Below are 23043 nucleotides of genomic sequence, written 5' to 3'. Positions count from 1 at the left end.
TACTCATTCAGAAACCATTCCCAAACGTGACTCTCACCCCTACAGAAGAAACGGTAACAAAAGTAAAATATCCTTTATTTTAAAAAGGCCAGTGATTCTGATTAATTATAATAAGTTTAATGAGGAAAAGATGCTTAAGCATACCTCATTTTACATAGGAAATTCTATCTTGCACCACCACACATTGGATGTAATTAGAACCATGCCTGCCAACATCACTTCATCTGAAGACCTTTAGCAGGTATTTGTCACTTCGATATTGACATTTCCTTTTGATAGAAAGTTGGCACATACATTTATGAATCTTATATTTTAGATTGGTATCATTTTCAGATTAATAGAAGATCAAAGATCACTGAAAGGAGGATCTGTTTACTCAATCTGTTAATTTTTTTCTAATCAAAATATTTCCAAGCAAGGAAGATTAAATCAACAATGAGCTATATTTCTATATTTTCCTCTTTGAACACTCATTTTAAAAATTAAAAATGGCAGATTTGTGCAGTACTTAAGAGAGTATGCCTTTCTTAGCAAATGCCAAACTAAATTTAAAGAGATACAGAAAGATAAAAGCATATTGTCAATATGAAAATGATTCATAAATGGATCCATAAACTTACTAACAGAACAATTTTCATTTGTAGAACCTGGGATAAAATAAATATTAACAAGAAGTATCAATTTATTAAACTTTTTGAAAAGGCATCTATGAAAAACTGAAGTAAAATATTCATTTTCCACTGACAACTATATTTGAATGCCTATTATCTCCCAGATCACGTTTCAGGTAGTGGGGTATGGCATGCAAAATGGAGACAATGCCCCTCCTCTTAGGAAACTTGCACATAATTTTTCCTCGGGCCATAAATATCATTAACTATGATGTAATATATATGTTAATTATTTCTAATATTCAAGTAATATTAAGAAATAGTAATATATAACAACTATAAAACTTTATACACAATTAGTCTGGCAAGAAAGGGTTAATTTTCAAGTTTCAAGCATTTTTTTCATTTCCACTAGACAAAACCTGAATTTTAGAGGATTTGCAAAATTAGCCTATATCAGAAATATGTATGTAAAATACCATAACTATTTTTATAGAAATGTCTGATACATAGTTTGCTTATATCCATGTGGCCTCAGAGTTTGGTTGATTACCTGGAAGAGTAGGAGATGGGATGTGAGTGACATATGGGTGATGCTGAAATCTTGGTGGATTGTCATTGACATCAGTCACAGTGACAAGCACACTGGTGGAACTGGAAAGAGGCTCTGGGTGTCCCGCATCACTGCAGACTACCACCAAAGTATAATTATCTTTTGTTTCCCTATCTAACAATGCACTTGTGATGATTTGTCCTGTGGATGGGTTGATCGTGAACTGAGAGTTTCCACCGATGATCCTATAACTAAAGAAGAAAGCAGAAATAGGGATAGGTCATATAGTTTTAATATTGTAACTTCTATTTACTATAATTAAAAAACTGAGGTAGAAATGCAAGAAAACATTACAAGAAAGATCATACAACAATGTTGGAAAGAATATAACTAGATCTAGCTAATAAATATTTCAAATTTCCTGTGAACATCACATTGACAATGTTTATTGTGAGATGTCCAGTGATGTCAAGGAAGTCTTCAGAAGGTTTGTAGGACTCTTAAGTTGTGCAAGGCCACCGAACAAACCCATAAGGCTTTAAATAAATGAGCCAAAAAGCATAAATCAGGGGACTTGCTTTAATATTGTGGTTAGTGGCCAGGATTACAAATGAATATCTTTTAAATGAAACTAAAAATTATTTTTCTGCTGTATACCATAATAAACCAGAGAAGATCAGTTGAAAATTGTATTCTTTTAAGGCAAAACCTGTATTTGACATGTATCTGCTTCTCAGAACAATGCAAGGACTGATTATTTATACAAAGACCTTTCTAGTGATTCATTCTGTCTTTGTCATTCCTCATATGGTTTTGTTGCTTTCTTGTCAGGAGAGGTATGACATCTTCATGGATGTTTTGATGCTAACCAGATAGGTTAACAGGCAGGAGTTTCCACTGAGAAAAGCTTCCCTCTCCTTTCTGAAGAGTAAAGTTGTCTGCATATACTCCTGATTTTGTGTATAAGGTGGGGTTCCAGAAATCAGCCAGGAAAGAAGTAGCTAAGCTTCAAGGTTCAGAAATTGGCTATGATCCATAATTTTTAAAGTTGAACAATAGCATGGAAATAGATATCTTTAAAAGTTTTCTTCTTTTATACCAACAAAGAAATACCCTTGTTGGAGTTGACTGCATGTTTCTACAGTTTGCTTTGTGTCTATATAAACATAGCAACAGCATATACCTAATATAAACTGCAGGGGAAAAAAGTCTATATTGCAGCCAGTAATATGTTCAATCCTCCTATTATGCTCACAGTTTAAAACAAATATTTCAGCACTTTTTATCCCACTTTACTGAAATAATCAACTGTTGAGGAACTTATATTTAAAAATATTAGAAGTCTTATAAAATGATAGCAAAACAGGGAAAGAATAGAGAAGTAGTTTGGTTGAGAAATGGCTTCAGTATTGATAAAGTACTTTGCATCACTCAGATTTTTAATACGTTTGGCAAATCACATGACAAAATCAGGCATATGTGAAAATAGCATTAACTATAGTTATTGGACCAGAAGTGACTATTAAGTATAATTATTGCCCTTTACAGTAGATAATATCTATCCTCTTTATCAGAATATAAATATCAAGTTTTAAACATGAATTCTAAAAACTTGAAAATTCAGGACTCAAAAAATAATCAAAAGACCTTATCATTTTACGAAGTGTAGAAAACCGAATTTGAGAATTGTGTAATCTTATTTTTGGAACCTTGTTGCTATCAGTGGATGTAGAAGTAATCAAATAATTTAATAGGAAAAAAAGAGTAAGCCATACTGCCATAAACTTTTTTAGTTTTATAATGGCAAGGATCAAGGTTCAATCAAATATTTATTCCTATAAATATTCACATATACAAATAAAATGAGATTGATAAAAAAAGTAAATTTTCATCTGGATTTTTTATATATGTCAAGACTATTGTGTATTATTAAACATAATGCATTGACAGGCAAATGGTGTGGCCTTTAGTACAGTTTCACTAAATGATTCATTCAAAATGACTTGCTATGATTTAAATGTTCCCTTCAAAACTCACCTTGAAATTAGTCATTGTAACAGAATTGTAACACTGTTAAGAAGTAGGGCCTTTAAGAGGTGATTACACCATCAGGGTTCCATCATTATGAGTGAATTAATGCCATTATCACCGAAGTGAGATTTAGTTGTTGAGGGAATGGGCTTCTGATAAAAGAATGAGTTCAGCTTTATTTCCTCTTTCTGTCTCACATGATTGCTCATCATGTGATGCCTTCTGCCCTTCTGCCATGAAATAACAGACAGGAAGCACTCACCAAATGCAGGCCCCATGCCCTTAGACTTCCCAGCCTCCAGAAATGTGAGTCAAATAAACTTCTATTCTTTATAAATTACCCAGTCTGTGACTATAGCAGCAGAACACAGACAAAGAAACCTATGTTAAGAATTCTGATTTTCCTATTTTATGCTATTGAACATGCTATTGCCCGTATGATTGTCTATTTTAAAGTAGGTAATATATTTAGTACTTTTTTACAATGAATGAGTAAATTGTCATTAATATCTAATTAATTTTTTCTAGACTTCACTAGATTCTAAAGCATATAAAAGTATATTTTAAATATGAGATGTTCTATATAACACCAGTCGGATGCAAATTTATACTTCAAAGTCCTTATAAAACCCAAGAAACACAAGAAGCTCTGTACCTAGATTGACAGTTAAGATAATATGTCTAGATTTTTGCCACATCTCTTACTTGAGGTTTGGTTCTATTCTCATCCCCTCTGATGACCTCTATTGCTTTTCTGGCCTGCATTAATTTTTGTAAAGTTAAAATCTTTATTAGATTGTGTCTTGTGGTATCTTCTTAACAGTTAGACAATTATGCTGTTATTTAAATATTTCCAGGAACTTACTGATTTCTTAGTGCATATCAAGCACACTATGTGGTAATTTATATATGCTCTTATTTAAATCCCAAAACAATCCTTACAGTTTATTCTTAGTTTTGACTGTTTAGGAATAAGGAATCTGAATCTAACAGAGAATAAGGTAGTTGCACAAAGAAACATACAATCCATAAATAGCAGATCTAGAATTTGAATTTCTGTCTTTAAGACTTCAACATGCACTTTTTCCATTATACCGCAGTAGAAGGAAGGTAAAACTCAACTGAGGGAATGTAGTGAAGATGAGAAATGTACCAATTGCTAAGGCCAACATGGACTCTCAGTCAAGTTGTGTCAAATAGAATTTGTTCACATTTAGTTCAATGAAAATCAATAAACATGTTAATTTATTTTCTAATTTGAGAATACATTAATATTTTAAATTATTTGAATAAACAGAGACCACTGTGATCTGAACCCTAAATCAACTATAGCTTTTGTAAAGTTAAAATATCCCCATTTGATTTTTTTGAACTTCTTTGCCTCTTCCTGAGCTCTACTAGGGTTATAGGCATTATACTGTCTACTGGGAGAACATGATCTTTAGTAACAGTTAAGAGACAGATGCTAGGAAGAAACTGCATCAACTAACAAGCAAAATAACCAGCTAACATCATAATGACAGGATCAAGTTCACGCATAAGAATATTAACCTTAAATGTAAATGGGCTAACTGGTCCAATTAAAAGACACAGACTGGAAAATTGGATAAAGAGTCAAGACTCATCAGTTTGCTGTATTCAGGAGACCCATCTCAAATGCAGAGACACACATAGGCTCAAAATAAAGGGATGGAAGAAGATCTAACAAGAAAATGGAAAACAAAAAAAAAAAGGCAGGGGTTGCAATCCTAGTATCTGATCAAAGAGACTTTAAACCAACAAAGATCAAAAGAGACAAAGAAGGTCATTACATAATGGTAAAGGGATCAATTCAACAGGAAGAGTTAACTATCCTAAATATATATGCACCCCATACAGGAGCACCCAGATTCATAAAGCAAGTCATTAGAGACTTACAAAGAGATTTAGATTCCTACACAATAATAATGGGAGACTTTAACACCCCACTGTCAACATTAGACAGATCAACGAGACAGAAAGTTAACAAGGATATCCAGGAATTGAACTCAACTCTGCACCAAGTGGACCTAACAGACATCTACAGAACTCTCCACCCCAAATCAACAGAATACACATTCTTCTCGCACCACATCACACTTATTCCAAAATTGACCACATAGTTGAAGGAAAGCATTCCTCAGCATATGTAAAAGAACAGAAATTATAACAAACTGTCTCTCAGACCACAGTGCAATCAAACTAGAACTCAGGACTAAGAAATTCAATCAAAACTGCTCAACTACATGGAAACTGAACAACCTGCTCCTGAATGACTACTGAGTACATAACTAAATGAAGGCAGAAATAAAGATGTTCTTTGAAACCAATGAGAACAAAGATACAACATACCAGAATCTCTGGGACACATTTAAAGCAGTGTGTAGAGGGAAATTTATAGCACTAAATGCCCACAAGAGAAAGCAGGAAAGATCTAAAATTGACACCCTAACATCACAGTTAAAAGAACTAGAGAAGCAAGAGCAAGCACATTCAAAAGCTAGCAGAAGGCAAGAAATAACTAAGATCAGAGCAGAACTGAAGGAGATAGAGACACAAAAACCCTTCAAAAAATCAATGTATTCAGGAGCTGGTTTTTGAAAAGATCAACAAAATTGATGGACCACTAGCAAGACTAATAAAGAAGAAAAGACAGAAGAATCAAATAGACGCAATAAAAAATGATAAAGGGGATATCACCACCACTGACCCCATAGAAATACAAACTACCATCAGAGAATACTATAAACTCCTCTACACAAATAAACTAGAAAACCTCGAAGAAATGGAAAAATTCCTGGAAAAAAATACTCTCACAAGACTAAACCAGGAAGTAGTTGAATTCCTGAATAGACCAATAGCAGGCTCTGAAATTGAGGCATAATTAATACCCTGTCAACCAAAAAAATGTCCAGGACCAGATGAATTCACAGGTGAATTCTATCAGTAGTTCAAGGAGGAGCTGGTACCATTCCTTCTGAAACTATTCCAATCAACAGAAAAAGAGAGAATCCTCCCTAACTCATTTTATGAAGCCAACATTATCCTGATACCAAAGTCTGTCAGAGACACAACAAAAAAAGAGAATTTTAGACCAATATCCCTGATGAACATCGATGCAAAAATCCTCAATAAAATACTGGCAAACCGAATCCAGCAGCACATCAAAAAGCTTATCCACCATGATCAAGTGGGCTTCATCCCTGGGATGCAAGGATGGTTCAACATATGAAAATCAATAAATGTAATCCAGCATATAAACAGAACCAAAGACAAAAACCACATGATTATCTCAATAGATGCAGAAAAGGCCTTTGACAAAATTCAATAGCTCTTCATGCTAAAAACTCTCAATAAATTTGGTATTGATGGACCATATCTCAAAATAATAAGAGCTATTTATGACAAATGCACAGCCAATATCATACTGAATGGGCAAAAACTGAAAGCATTCCCCTTGAAAACTGGCACAAGACAGGGATGTCCTCTCTCACCACTCCTATTCAACACAGTGTTGGAAGTTCTGGCCAGGGCAATCAGGCAGGAGAAAGAAAGAAAAGGTATTCAATCAGGAAAAGAAGAAATCAAATTGTCCTTGTTTGCAGATTACATGATTGTATATTTAGAAAACCCCATCATCTCAGCCCCAAATCTCCTTAAGTTGATAAGCAACTTCAGCAAAGTCTCAGCATACAAAATCAATGTGCAAAAATCACAAGCATTCTTATGCACCAATAACAGACAAACAGAGAGCCAAATCATGAATGAACTCCCATTCAGAACTGCTTCAAAGAGAATAAAATACCTAGGAATCCAACTTACAAAGGATGTGAAGGATCTCTTCAAGGAGAACTACAAACCACTGCTCAGTGAAATTAAAAGAGAACACAAACAAATGGAAGAACATACCATGCTCATGGATAGGAAGAATCAATATCGTGAATATGGCCATACTGCCCAAGGTAATTTATAGAGTCAATGCCAACCCCATTAGGCTACCAATGACTTTCTTCACAGAAATGGAAAAAAACTACTTTAAAGTTCATATGGAAACAAAAGAGATCCTGCATTGCCAAGACAATCCTAAGTCAAAAGAACAAAACTGGAGGCATCACGCTACCTGACTTCAAACTATGCTACAAGGCTACAGTAACCAAAACAGTATGGTACAGAGATATAGACCAATGGAACAGAACAGAGTCCTCAGAAATAATACCACACATCTACAACCATCTGATCTTTGACAATCCTGACAAAAACAAGAAATGGGGAAAGGATTCCCTATTTAATAAATGGTGCTGGGAAAGCTGGCTAGCCATATGTAGAAAGCTGAAACTGGGTTCCTTCCTTACTCCTTATACAAAAATTAATACAAGATGGATTAGAGACTTAAATAGTTAGACCTAAAACCATAAAAAACCCTAGAAGAAAACCTAGGCAATACCATTCAGGACATAGGCATGGGCAAGGACTTCATGTCTAAAACACTAAAAGCAATGGCAACAAAAGCCAAAATTGAACAATAGGATCTAATTAAACTAAAGAGCTTCTGCACAGCAAAAGAAACTACCGTCAGAGTGAGCAGGCAACCTACAGAATGGGAGACAATTTTTGCTATCTACTCATCTGACAAAGGGCTAATATCTTGAACCTACAAAGAACTCAAACAAATTTACAAGAAAAAAACAAACAACCTTATCAAAAAGTAGGCAAAGGATATGAACAGACACTTCTCAAAAGAACACATTTATGCAGCCAACAGACACATGAAAAAATGCTCATTATCACCAGCCATCAGAGAAATGCAAATCGAAACCACAATGAGATACCATCTCACACCAGTTAGAATGGCAATCATTAAAAAGTCAGGAAACAACAGATGCTGGAGAGGATGTGGAGAAATAGGAACACTTTTATGCTGTTGATGGGACTGTAATCTAGTTCAACCATTGTGGAAGACAGTGTGGCAATTCCTCAAGGATCTAGAACTAGAAATACCATTTGCCCCAGCCATCCCATTACTGGGTATATACTCAAAGGATTATAAATCATGCTGCTATAAAGACACATGCACACCTATGTTTACCGTGGCACTATTCACAATAGCAAAGACTTGGAATCAACCCAAATGTCCAACAATGACAGACTGGATTAAGAAAATGTAGCACATATACATCATGGAATACTATGCAGCGATACAAAAGGATGAGTTTGTGTCCTTTGTAGGGACATGGATGCAGCTGGAAACCATAATTCTCAGCAAATTATCGCAATAACAGAAAACCAAGCACCGCATGTTCTCGCTCATAGGTGGGAATTGAACATTGAGAACACTTGGACACAGGAAGGGGAACATCACACACTAGGGCCTATTGTGGGGTCGGGGGATGGGGGAGGGATAGCATTAGGAGATATACCTAATGTAAATGACGAGTTAATGGATGCAGCACACCAACATGGCACATGTATACATATGTAACAAACCTGCACATTGTGCACCTGTACCCTAGAACACAAAGTATAATAATTAAAAAAAAAAAAAGAAAGAAAAGAGACTGGACTTTAGAACATAGTTCACTTGGACATAAATTTAAACCCCATTAATAACACTTAAATTCACAAAAATTTCTTAACATTTTTAAGCCTTCTTTATCTGTAAAATGGAGATCACATTTTACTATTTTTATTTGGTAGTTTTGAGTATTAAAAATATTTTTTATAAAGAGCACTTGGCATTGTAATTGATAAACGGTGAGCCTTCAAAAGTCTAAGTTTACCAACATAATAGGACCTATGTAATATATATGTATAATGTAATAGTCTATTATATACAATCTATCCAAATCTATCTATATATAGGTTTAGTATCCATTATCCAAAATTCTTGGAACGAGTTGTGTTTTGGATTTCTCTGGATCTTAGAATATTTGCATATACATAATGAGGTATCTAGGGGATGGGTCTCAAGTCTGAACACAAAATTCATTTATGTTTCATATATACCTCATATAGATAGCCAGAAGATAATTTTATCTAATATTTTTGATAATTGCTTGAAACAAGGATTGTGAACATTGAAACATCAGAAAGCAAAGGTATCAGGTGTGGAATTTTCCACCTGTGGCATCATGTTGATGCTCAAAAAGTTTAGGATTTTGGTGCATTTTAGATTTTGGGTTTTCAGATTAGGGATGCTCAACCTATATTTAGATAGTTAAATGGATAAGGGGACTAAAAAAACCAAAACAGAGACACGGTTAAGTAGGTAAAAAAAAAAAAAAAAAAATCCTGGTTTAAGTTCATACCCTTTACAACAGAAAGATACAAAAAAAGAGTAACTACAAAACAGTAAAGTGCTATGAAACAGTAAAGAGGTGTCAGTGTAGGTATTCAGAGGACAGAACACTCTTGACTGGAATGATTAAAATAAAAGCCTTCTCAGAGAAGGCTAAATTTAACATAAGTTGTAAAGGGGCTACCAATCTTTCAATAGTGTTCAAAAAGGCAGAAAAAAAGAAGGTCTAGGCTAGTAGTCAGCAAACCTTTTATATAATGGGCCAGATAGTAAATATATTCAGCTTTACAGGTCACATATTCTCTGTTGCAATACTCAGCTTACCATCATATGGCAAGAGCAGCCATAGACAATAGGTACATGAATGGGCATGGCTGTGTTCCAATAACACTTTATTTACAAAAACAGGCACTTGGCCCAATTTGGCCTGCAGGTAGCAGTTTGCCAAGCTCTGGTCAAAGATATCAAATAAATTGAACAAACCTATAAGGCTTGGGAAAGCACAGATCCTCATCCCGTGAGCAGAAAATGATCCAGCAATGCTGAATTTTTGGCCATATGTTGCAGAGTTTTGCAGAATTAGCTTGGGAAGATGCTGGGGCCATTTATGGGGTGACTAGAATTTGAAGACCTGGAGTTATACCATAGGCAAAATGTAATTGAAAGATTTTGAGGAAGTATAATTGTTAAAGCAGAGCCAAGAGATGCTCATGTTGAGGCATACTTCTGCCATTGCCCTTTAATTCACTGACTCAGGCTTTGCTTTGCACAAAGTATTTCCCATAATGCTGAGAGAGAAATCATTATGAAATATAAACTAGTCATGTTTTTATGCTTGCTGCTTAAAACATTTCCATTGTTTCTCTCGTTAGATGCAGAAAGAAATTTTGAATTTTTTATACGATATACAAAGTCCACTCCTAAACCACACTAACCATATGGAAATACTTTCTTTCTCTAATGCCATGCTTTTGCATAGCTCTTTGCCTTAGCACCTGATACTGTTTTTGCCTAGAATATCTTTCATTACTTTATTTCTCCATAAACTACTTTTCTGTCTTTCTAAAACTTATTAATTATTTGAAGCTTCTACTGATTTTCTCAAGTGTCACTGAAGTATCATCGACTATACCATTCTTTCCACCTATTCTGTGCTTAAACTATACTTGTTATATGGTACTATACTTAAGAAATTACAAAACTATCTCTTCTATTAAATTGTACTTCTTATGGGCCTTAGAGTGTCAAACTCCTTAGAGTTTAACAAAGTTTTTGATGTATAGTCAGGACTTCATAATTTTACAGGATAGTGTACTACACAGATTGGAAGGATTAGAAACTAGCGTCGTGGAATTGAGTTAATTTTTATTATAATAGTACAGGCATGATGTAAGTATGGACTGAACTAGGATCTTGGCAGAAGGGATGCACTGAAAAGAATGAGTGCCAGACGCATTAGGAAAGAAGAAACATGAGAATTCGTCCACTGATTGAGTATAAGAAAGAAGATGACCCTTAGCCGCAAGGTGTGGTAAAAAACAAACCAAGGCAATATTATTAAGACAAAGCAGAAAACCAAAATGAGAAACAGGAAAAGTAAGGAATTTTAGGTACACTGTGTTTATGATGCTAACAGAACCTCCAGTGTAATATGTCTATCAGCCAGTTATAAATATGGGTGGAAAGTTTTGGAGTGGAATCAGAATTGATAGCACAGATTTGGAGGTTTTGTTCACGGAATTGATGCTTGCATTAATGGAATAAATCTCTCTCTCTCTCTCTCTCTCTCTCTCTCTCTCTCTCTCTCTCTCTCTCTCACACACACACACACACACACACACACACACACACACACACACACGAAAGTACTGAGAAAATAATGCAGTAAGAATTACTCAAATTACTTTCCAGGGAGAGAAAAAGGAGAAACAGAAGACAAACTGTGTGTGATCAGAGATGCAGGATGATAAAAAATAATGTTTATATAGACATTGAGGAGGAAAAAAATGCCAAAAAGAAAAGATGGTCTGGCCTATAGCATGAACAATGAAAAAAGTAAAGGAGAATAAGGACTTAGAAAAGTCACTGAACTTGAGAAATTTCAGTAGTCTTCTGACAGGGCCTTTTTTCAGTAAAGCAATGAAGGAAAAAAAACAGACTAAAGATTTTTGGGAATAAATGACCAGAGAAAATAGGCTGTGAAGCTAACCTTTCAAGAATGTTGTAGTAAAAATAGAATGAGTATAAGCAGCTATTCTAGAGAATATTAAAATCATTCAATGCATTTATTTGAGGGTCAACCACTGTTATATACCAGATATTGTAAAAGAAAGACTATATTAGGAGTAAAAAAGATGATATGAGAAGAATAAAAGGAAAAAAAAAAAAAACCTTGAATTAATTTAATGACTTCTATGTCCTAATAATTATGCCAGAGATATTTATGGATATTAACTGATTCCATACATACTGTTTGATACATAGTAGGTGGTTAGTAAAGTTTGTCCACAAACTGTAAAGTATAAATTTTTAAGTTCATTTTTATTGATGCAGAAACTAAGCCTTTGAGGCATTAAAATGACTTTCCTAGACAATGGCAGGCAAATAAAAGAACCAGAATTCAACACCAGATATTTGGAGCATTTCTGTAGCTATGCTAACTTAGGTAAATGAGCATTTATATAGATATCTACATGGTTCAAGGAAGAGAGATAACTTGAAGACACATGAGAAAAATGAGTAACTTTTGAATTAAAGAGTTGGAGGAAATTGAATGGGAAGAGATTAATAACATATATTAAGGAATTTTCCTGGCCAGGGAGCGGTGGCTCACGTCTGTAATCCCAGCACTTTGGGAGGCCAAGGCGGGCGGATCACAAGGTCAGGAGATCGAGACCATTCTAGCTAACACGGTCAAACCCTGTCTCTACTAAAAAATACAAAAAACTAGCCAGGCGTGGTGGTGGATACCTGTAGTCCCAGCTACTGGGGAGGCTGAGGCAGGAGAACGGCGTGAACCCGAAAGGCGGAGGTTGCAGTGAGCTGAGATCGCTCCATGGCACTCCAGCCTGGACAGAGCAAGAGTCCATCTCGAAAGAGAGAAAGAGAGAGAGAGAGAGAGAGAGACAGAAAGAAAGAAAGAAAGAAAGAAAGAAAGAGAGAGAGAGAGAGAGAGAAAGAAAGAGAGAGAGAAAGAAAGAAAGAAAGAAAGAAGAAAGAAAGAAAGAAAGAAAGAAAAGAAAAGAAAAGAAAAGAAAAGAAAAGAAAAGAAAAGAAAAGAAAAGAAAGAAATTTTCCTTAGAATGTTGACTTTGTCAGTGGCGTACGTGACTTTCTCCAGGGTTGTGATATAGAAGAATTAGAAGTGAAGCTTGAGTAGAGATTTAGTCCACTTGGGAGAAAAGAGGATACTTAGCTGTAAAAGCTCAGCTCTGGAATAGATATGTGGAAGGCAAAGACATAATCTGGATAGGCTGATTTTCTAGAAAGGAAAATGCTAAAGGTGTAGTAAAATGTATAACTTGAAGTAAGTATACCATTTGTAGAAATACAAAGTTTGATGAAACAGGCAGAAGTAAAAAAGAAACATCTGTTGGCTGGATGCTATATGCAAAATCATGCTAGATCATTGGAAAAAAGTAACTTATAAGACACATAAAAGTTTATGTTCCTGGAGATCCCATCAGTTGTTCAGTAAATAACCTAACCGTGTAAAATTTAAATGGGAGATGAATAATTAAAACAATAGCTCTTTTAACCTGAAGAAAGATTAGATTTTCTTCAGGATACTATGAATAGCAAGGAGTTATTAACACCAACCATAAAATACATTATATTCCAATAAGATTTTATCAAACCAGAGTAAATAAAGTAAATGATATCATATCATGATCTGCATAGGTGTTTGAGTGGAAAACTTAGATGATTCTGATTTCTCTCTTTCATTTGATCTCACGTCCAATTTCAAAGGCATGACCCAAATCTATTTGCTCAATTTTCATTTTTCCACATAAGTATAAAGTTACTCTACTTGGATAACTATATTCATTAGTGCCTAAATGGTACACTGGTTTCTCTCCATAAATCCTCTCTCATCAGATTCTATGCAAATGTAGACCAGTTTATGTGTCTCTTCTGTTTAAAACTCCTCAGTAGTTTCCCACCTAAAGGTAAATTGGAAAACCCCAATTCTGTATCATGGCTTAGAAGTCCTTACATGGCCTATGATTTAGCCCCATCCTACCTCTCTAACTCCTTTCTCACTCTGGTCCAGACATGCTGACCTTCTTAGATAACACAACGTGCTTAATTCCATCCCACAGCTCAGTCCTTTCAGCTTAAAGGTAATTCCTTAGAGAGACCAAGTATTATGGTCTGAATGTGTTTCTTAAAATGTGTGTGTTGAAATCATTCCAAAATGATTTTGTTGAAAGAAAATTGGTAGCAAACAACAAAATAAGACATCAATCAAATCATTACCATATCAGTATATCTGTTACCCATAGCTGATAATTCTTAATGCCTCAAATTTTATCTTCTGCTCCATTACTTTGATAGCCCTCTAAGCAACTCTAATTTACCTAATACCAGCCTATAGAAAGTGGAGGAGTGGTATAAAATATTTATGTGTGTGAGTTTTTCTCTAGAATATTTGGAAATCTTCATTTCTTATAGTTTCGAATAGATACGGAAGAAGGGGACAAGCTAGGTCAGTAAAATGTTACAACTCAATTTCTTTCACATCCTCTCTGAACAAGTTATCATATTTATGTTCTCTATTTTAAGAGGATTTAAGCAAAGTAAAATACATTTACTAAATGAAGAGTACACAAATATTCTTATTAAGGCTAGCAGTGGAATAAAAATGGTCAAAATTCTTTGACATTTCTCCAATCAATGAGTGATGCATGTTTTTCCTCACAGTGAATCTGGGCTGGTCATCACTGCTTTGACCAACAGAGTATTAGAGAGGTGCTGCTATGGCACATCTGGGTCTGACCTTCGAGAGTTCTGGGAGTTTTCACTGGTGGCTCTTGGAGTTGAGAACCACCATGTAAAAAGTCCAACTACTTTGCTAAAGAACCACATCAGGAAGTTCTGAGACTACTCGAGGACAGAGGGGGCCTAGATGATCTGAAACCTTCCAACCAACCCTGCCAAGGCAGCAGGCATGCAAAGTCATCCTGAGCCCTCCAGATCATCCAGTTATCACGTAAATACTGTGAAGTGCCATCAGTCAACCTCATGAGACAGAAGAAGCACCTAGTGTAGTCCCAAACTACAAAACCATGAGATATGATAAAAATATAAATTAAATAAAAATTAAATAAAATCTTAGAGTACTAAGTAGAATGTTTACTGTTTGAATCCTCATTTTATGAATTGTGAGCTACCAGCAATAGATAACAATAACAGGATATGTGTTAATGTAATGTTCATTTAATTAAACATTATATTCATGTCGTTCAAAAATCAATGTTTAATGAGAAAATAGCCAAACTTTACAAAAGAAAACGTACTGACCTTACAACTGCATTTGTTGAAGCATCAGCATCTGAGGCATTTACCAATAAAACATCTGTTCCAGTTGGTGCATCCTCAGGAATTGTTGTGAAATATGCTTTACTGGCAAATGTGGGGACATTGTCATTGACATCATCTACTATGACGTTGACTGTTCCAGTTCCAGTCAGGGCAGGGGATCCTAAAAAGAAAAGAAAATCGAATCTCAATGTTTATAAACAAAAAATAACAAATTTAATGATAATTAGCTGTAGACAGAATTACTAAAGAGAATTCAGGAAACATCAAAGTAAAATTTCTGAACACATAAGTAAGCATTTTAAATTTTGTTACAAGAAAAATATTTTCATTTGTGAACTAGAATTTCAACTCTTTCCTAGTAACTCTGCACGAAAAGTATATGTCATGCTCTTATTCTATTTTAAAGGTGCTGATTCGACAATGTAGAACACAACAATATCATTTAAATACCACAAAAGAGGCACTGCTGGTAATTTCTCTGAAATTACATTTGAATAGCTCAAAGCCAGATTTGAAGAATACCCACAGGCATGGAAGAGCTGGCCAACTAACAAGGCAATGTTAAAAACTGGACTCTCAGCTGTAACTATCATTGTTACTATCGCAAATTCAAGAGTTTCTGAGGTATTTAAATCCCTTTCCCATACTAATCAACACCTGTCAGTGGGAGGAAAAAAAGCTTCAAGTTATATCTCAAAAAGTGTTATCTTCCACGTGCTAGAATAGTTTTATAATGATGAGCTAACTCAGAATCATTTGTGCTGCTTCTATTTAAAATTCAGTGTAATGTGAAATGATTCATTTTTATTTCCTGTTCCAGCTGTTATCAATATACCGTGAAAACCCGACATTTGCCAAACACTTAGGTCACACTATCTGTACTACACAGAGTTAGAGACTCATTTTGTGGTGAAGGCTAGATGCCATATTGCTTGGAATTCTGTGCATTGTCCCCATAACTGAAAGGCAAATTATCTGCCACTGATTGTGTTTTCAAAACCGTTTTTCAAACTGAAACTCTTCTAAATAGAAACAACGAAGGTCCATTTAACTGCATTTATGTAAAATAGAATAAAGCCCCAGACACTCTCCTTTTCTGCCTAAGATACTACTTTACCTTCAATAAAGTGATTTCCCTTAATATGATATTTAAATCCTACTTAACTTCACCATTCGATATTCTGTAAATAAAACCATTCATTCATTTATTTGTAAAATGTTTATGGAATGCCCTCATTATCACAGAATGGTATTGAGATTCACAACCTTACAATATTATTTTCTAATAATCATGTGATTTGCTGGTGTTTCCTTTACCACTATTCAATCGTTTTTCTATGTTCTTAGATTGTAATTACTCATGGCCTAGTACCAATGAGCTTTTATGCTCAGATGTATGTATAGGAACCAAAATCAACAGATGGAAAAATTATGGAATGAAATGGTTTTGGAGATCTGTTATTTTTGTGAATTCTAGGTTAGATGAAAGAATGTGTATACCCGGTTGAGCAGACACAATAAAGAACCATGATACCTCCCAGAAAATGATGCAATTAAATTTAGACTGCACACTGATTATTGTTGCCATATATATATATAAAGATATTTTATATTAAGTATTTCATTTAAAGTAACATTCAAATAGTCAGAAAAATTTGACGTTTAAGAAATATCTAAAAAATTAATGTAAAATTTATGACTGCAGAAATCTTACCTATTAGTGTTTGATTTTGCATTAAAGGGAAAAATAGCCCTCAATCTGTTGGTAATATACATAATGAACTATAAACTTAAAAAAAATTAAATGCCTTTTTAGTACTTGCTTACTGTAAGCAATGGTAAAATTATGCAACAAATATTTCACACACACAACAAAATAGATATGAATATAGGATACAATAAACACATCAAATAAGACTGTAAAAATTCCGTGCAACATATTAAAAGAAATATCAATAACAGTAAATACTTGTTTAGTCCTTAGATATGCATGCACTGGTTTAAGAAGTTTACATAAACTGTCTAATCCCCATAAATCAGCATTGCTGTCATCTCCATTTGGTATATAAGTAAGCTCAAGTTTAGAAAGTTTAAGTAGCTTTTTCAAGGCCACAGATCTAGTGAGGAATGTCACTGAGATGTGACCCGGGTAAAGCAGCCCTGGAGTCTTTACCACTGGCAAGAAGCTGGATGGTACTGCCAGTAGGGGGAACAGTGCTGCTCCCTGTGCTGCTTTGGGGGTCTGGACAAGCAGTGCTGTCACTGAGCCTAGAAGAGCACCAGGCAGGAGGTGGAGAGAAGGCCCAACAGGGAAGACCTTCACTACTGGCCAGATTAAGTTTGTGGGACATTTGAGCACAATAATCTTGGCATAGATTTGAAATTTCTCACAAGCAATATATTCAGGTTAAAATAAATATTTTGGAGTGTATTGTTGAGTACCAATGTTTGGCTTAAATTTCTTGAATGTGTGTTTCACTATATATAATTTTATGAAATGGAAGTTAGTGTTCTGAATAATGTTAGTAGAGTTCCCACCAGTTGCATAAACAAACAAACAAACAAACAAAAAATTACTGAGGGAATATGTGTGCATTTGTGTGAGCAAAAGGGGATGCCATGGAAGAGAGAAAGACACCGAAAGAGGGGATATATTAATCAAGGTTCCAGAGAGGCAAAGGATGGGAGGAGATGCAGGGTTCTTTAATCTCTTTTACTGATACTTCACTCTACTCACTAAAAATCAGTCTTCATCTGTGAAATGAGAATAATAATAGACTCTATCCCAAAGGGGTATTGAGAAGAATGTAATGTGCTTAGGACACTACCTAGTACATAAATTATATTCCATGTTTCTCATTGTTCTTCTTGTACTTATTTTAGAGACTAAAGAACCCATAGAAATTGAAATATGAAAAGTCTATTTTTTATTATATAGTTTTCTGTATTACAGCTCTCAGGATTCCACCCCTTCCCCTTTCAATTCAGTCTTATATTATTCAGGAAAATATTTTGAATCATAATTCATCTCAATGATTCACATGTGGTAAAAATACATGAGACATTTAGCTCTCTAAAAATTCACAGTTTTATGGAAGACACAGTAAATTGGACATTTTTAAATGTGATATTTTAAGACTTACAGTGAGATTTCAAGAAAGATCTGAATATTTCTGATATACACATTGTGCTGTAATTAACAATTAGAAAATAAGTAACTGCCAGTCAGTCTTTATATTAATATTTGGTATTCTTAAGTGTCTGGTGATACACATATGGAAAACCACATTAAATTATGACTGATGCATTTGGACAAGAATATGTGATTTCTTTCTTTGTCTGTAAACCATATATTATTGTAAATACATTTTCTGAGTTAGAAAGCAAATGCTGGGGGCAGTAAAAAATGAGCCCTGTTTATTACAGCAAGTTCAATCTCACTGTGTTCATACCAAAGAATATCATCTTATTTTTCCAGATGATTTTCAAAGCACGTAAGTGACAACAGACAATTCTGGCTTGAAGATCATTTGTTGATCCTCAAGATTAGCGAATGATTCTCAAAATTGGCAAACGATCCTTAAGCCAAGATCAGCCCCGTAGGTGATTCTACATCTACATGAGTCTGTTTTCGAGCCAAGAACCTTCTCCAGAATCCCCTTTTTCTCCCTTTATAATCAGCCACAACCCACTTCATAAGCTCTTGGAGTTCTCTTCTTATTTATTTATTTTTTCCCACCTCAAGAAAAGTGAAGTACAATTTCTGCAACTATCTCAACTTTCTTGTTGCCCCAGGAAATGTGCACACAAGTCTTGTTAGTTTTCAAATTTTTTTCCATAGGAAACCTTACAGAAATTTTGTTCTACATTTCTAAGTCTTTTATTGAGATTTAACTAACCTGAACTTTGAATCCTGCCTCCAATGTGTTTGACTATTATTCTTGTGAATGGCGCTTACTAACTCTCCAACCTACTCCAACCTCTTGCTCGTTGACTGATAGCATAACCTCCACATCAGCTTTATGCAGATAAATGAAATCAAGGGAGAAAAATGGAATGTTCCTTAATTTCAAGTGAATCTTATTTTCATTGCATTTGTGCCAGATGAGTGACACAAACTCCCTAGTCTTTGGCGACCACAGATCTTGGCACTTCTTTTATGTGCTAATTGAATGAAGATGCTGTGGTTTTGTTGTTGCTTTTCTGTGTCTGTGTGTTTGCTTTTTTTTTTTTTTTTTTTTTTTTTTAACTTTTTTTCCTTTTGACTGTGTGGAGAGATCCTCTGGAGTGTTACTGTTTCCCACCATGTAGTGGACACATCCTATTTGAAGTGCTGCACAATGTTTACTATAACTTTATCTTTCATTCAAATCTTTCTACTGCCTCTGGGCTGTCAGATCCAACTGCCTATTTCTTTGTCTGCTCTTGCAAGTTACTGAAGAGCCTCAACATTAGTGTGTCAAAAACTGAAATCAGAGTCATTATCTGTAAACCTTGCTCATATATTTATATCTAAATTGAAATATAGGTACATATATACAAATACATGTGTTGTACATATTTTATTGAACACATTTGATACCAGATCTATACATATTTTATACATGTATTGCTCATTTAATGCACAGATGCCACAAAGTAGGTATTCTTGTTTAATTTTGTTAGCCAACTTAAGACCCAAAGAACTTAACCAATTTCCATTTAGCCACAATAGACAGAAAGCCAGTTCTGAATTCTTAAAAAAAAAATCTTTTCTAAGTTAATTAAGCTCAGATAAAACTATGCTACTCTTATTGCAGATGTTTCACTCTATATTATTACAATTATCAACATACTCCACTCACGTCCTATTAAGTTGTAAGTTAATTGAAAACAGGAATAATTATGTTTAATTAATTTTTATATTAACCCATAATGCATACCATTAGGTCTTGTGCTCTGTCTGTATTAACCTTTTCTCTCATTTTCTATATGAAAATGTGGTCTAGTGATTACATGAATGCAAGTTCCAATAATTGAACACTTCTAGAAATATACAATCTAGGACTACAGTCTTATAGTCTGGGACTTAGCCTAAGGCTGGGGTCAGAGAACAAGACAAGACTACAGACAAAGGTCAAAGTTTTACAGATAGTGTACTACTTAGAAACAGAAGGTCCCAATTAACCATGAATCCCATGAGAAGAATCAGAATACTAGGGCCAATGTTGAGCTCAAATAGATCTGATAATGATGAATTATATAGGTAGTGGCATAGAAGGGCAAAATTGTTCAATTCCATCTGGGATTGATTTATGAAAACCAGACACAATCACAAAGAGGCAGGATATAATGACACAGGCTCCTGATAGAGGACAGTGAGCCAATAAAAGGGGTAAAATATACAAATAAAAATTAAAACTCAAGGTTTCAGAAACTTGTAATTGTAGAGGTTAGGAAGACGCAGTGGAGATTTGAATTAGAAGTCAGAACTCCAGTTAAAAGTCAAAAGCCTAATTACAATTAGTAGTCAGATGAAAATAATTTCAAATTTAAATTTGTAAAGTTATATGTAGTGTGTGTACATATGTATGCATATATGTATTCATATATATACATAAATATAAGATAAACATGGATAAAGTGATAAAAATCTTCTTCAGTTTTTAGAGAAAATAGCCAAAAAAGAAAACCCACATTCTGAATGGCGTATCCTAAAGTTTACACAAACCAAATTGTGCACATGCACACACTCATGGGGAGAGAGACAGAGAGAGACTGTACACAGTTAATCTTCCAATTGCTCATGATACCACAGTTAACCCTGGGTCTTGTGTGAGTCACATTTTATACTCTTAAATATGAAAAACTATTAAACTAATAACTAGCATTGCCTTTAAGACTGGTAGCTTAATCAGCTCAAATATACTAAATGAAGTACAAGAAAATTTAAAATAAGACTTTTTATTTGAGATGGAATTTCACTCTTGTTGCCCAGGCTGAAGTGCAGTGGTGTGATCTCAGCTCACTGCAACCTACTCCTCCCGGGTTCAAGCGATTCTACTGGCTCAGCCTTCCAAGTAGCTGGGATTATAGGCACGTGCCACCACACCTGAGTAATTTTTGTGTTTTTAGTAGAGACAGAGTTTCACCTTGTTGGTCAGGCTAGTCTCGAACTCCTGACCTCAAGTGATCTCCTGCCTCAGCCTCCAAAAGTGCTGAGATTACAGGTGTGAGCCACTGCACCCTGGCCTAAAACTTAAAATAGATTTAAAAAAGAAAAAAGTTTTAGGTAACTGCTCTATCAGAAAATACACAGATAATAAGTGTAATGAATGAGTTTAAATGATTGAAGTTCAAATGTCAGGAAGATTATATTTTTTATGTTAGCACCTATAAATTAAAAATACTTCTCTAAAACATCAAAAGCTATTCAGGGCCGGGCGCGGTGGCTCAAGCCTGTAATCCCAGCACTTTGGGAGGCCGAGACGGGCGGATCACGAGGTCAGGAGATCGAGACCATCCTTGCGAACACGGTGAAACCCCGTCTCTACTAAAAATACAAAAAAACTAGCCGGGCGAGGTGGCGGGCGCCTGTAGTCCCAGCTACTCGGGAGGCTGAGGCAGGAGAATGGCGTAAACCCGGGAGGCGGAGCTTGCAGTGAGCTGAGATCCGGCCACTGCACTCCAGCCCGGGCGACAGAGCGAGACTCCGCCTCAAAAAAAAAAAAAAAAAAAAGCTATTCAGCAGAAGTAGAATTTCTACTTTACTTAACTCTGTCGCTTTGCAACAAAGCCATTTTTTTCTTGACATCAAATATTTGGTGAATGGGTCCCCTGACTAGGGGTGTGTTTGTTGTAATAAAGTATTAGCTTCTTTTTTTCCCATGAAATAAACTCATTTTTCTCACAGTAAGTAAGCCATCCACTAAAAAATGTACTGAAATTCAGCCAACCTATATTAGCATTGAAGATTATGTGGTTAGATTTAAATTTGAACAATAATAAAAAAATACACAAAACAAAAAGTATGTAACATTTTAAATATTACCAACAGCTCTGTATTTTACAAATTCTATTTTATAAAATAACGCATTGCTGCTAATTAGTTCTCTATATATGCTTATATAAATTAGATATATACACACTTAAATATCACTTGATTTTTTTCATTATTTTTGCATAGGAATCTATCGAAAACACTGTATTTCCTTAAGATAAATTACATAATAAAAAAAGGCATGAAGTAAAACTAAAATAATGAATTTAGTAAAGTCATGACAATGTCACTGAAAAATTACACAACAAAGTGAATATAATTAATCATTAAACCATGCACTTAAAAGAATTGTTAAAATGAGAAATGTAATGATAATCATATCTTATCACAATTTTTAAAAATTATAAAATAAAAAATAATAATAACCAAATATTTTATGCCTACAAAAAGCACATTATGAGGAATTACTATTTGGAGGACATTAAAGAAACCCAAAATTCTCAACACAGTTATTGAAACTCTGAAACACTAGAGGCTACCACCTAATTTTAAACTCAACCTACCTCTGCCTGCCTCCTGAGTGAAAATATCAAATTATGTATTTAAGAATACTTATCAAAATAAGTTTAAAAAGAATTGTTTTAAAAATATAAAATTAGAAAACTTCTTTGAAAATAATAAAATCCTCGTAATGAAATCAGGTTGGTTTTGATTTTACATAATCTTTATCACACACTTTATATAAATTTTATCATAAATATTAAACATAGTTTATTGCCATTTCAAAGTTTAATTTACTTTGTATACTCAGATTTATAGTTTACATGGAGTAATTGAATAATAGATTGAAATTATTTTATCAAATTTCAATTCTATGGAACCTGATGGCAAGTTTAGCTCTTATTCAATAGAATTTTGGAAATTAAATGTTTTTGGAGTTTTATCTTAAGAAAACACAAATAAAATTCTATGTAGAAATTTTTTTTTCTGACTAAAGAATAGCTGATTTAAA

General features: G+C 34.4%; 1 protein-coding gene across 3 annotated transcripts in view; it reads right to left on the bottom strand.

Annotated features, from left to right (window-relative positions):
- Nucleotides 1–23043, bottom strand: part of FAT4 (FAT atypical cadherin 4) — a 197103-nt gene that overhangs the window by 50303 nt on the left and 123757 nt on the right. For 2 of the 3 annotated variants that reach the window (XM_010356398.2, XM_010356399.2), the window contains exons 7-8: nt 15032–15212; nt 1165–1415 (exon numbers count right to left, since the gene is read on the bottom strand). In XM_010356398.2, coding sequence (XP_010354700.2) covers nt 1165–1415; nt 15032–15212 — 432 coding nt within the window. The remainder of the gene's footprint in view (nt 1–1164; nt 1416–15031; nt 15213–23043) is intronic. The other variant, XM_010356400.2, reaches the window with a different exon arrangement.

The sequence above is a fragment of the Rhinopithecus roxellana genome, chromosome 2 (assembly GCF_007565055.1).
Source record: "Rhinopithecus roxellana isolate Shanxi Qingling chromosome 2, ASM756505v1, whole genome shotgun sequence".
Classification (NCBI taxonomy): Eukaryota; Metazoa; Chordata; class Mammalia; order Primates; family Cercopithecidae; genus Rhinopithecus; species Rhinopithecus roxellana.
Note: the sequence above shows the minus strand (reverse complement) of the source record. Positions and strands in the feature narration are given on the sequence as shown.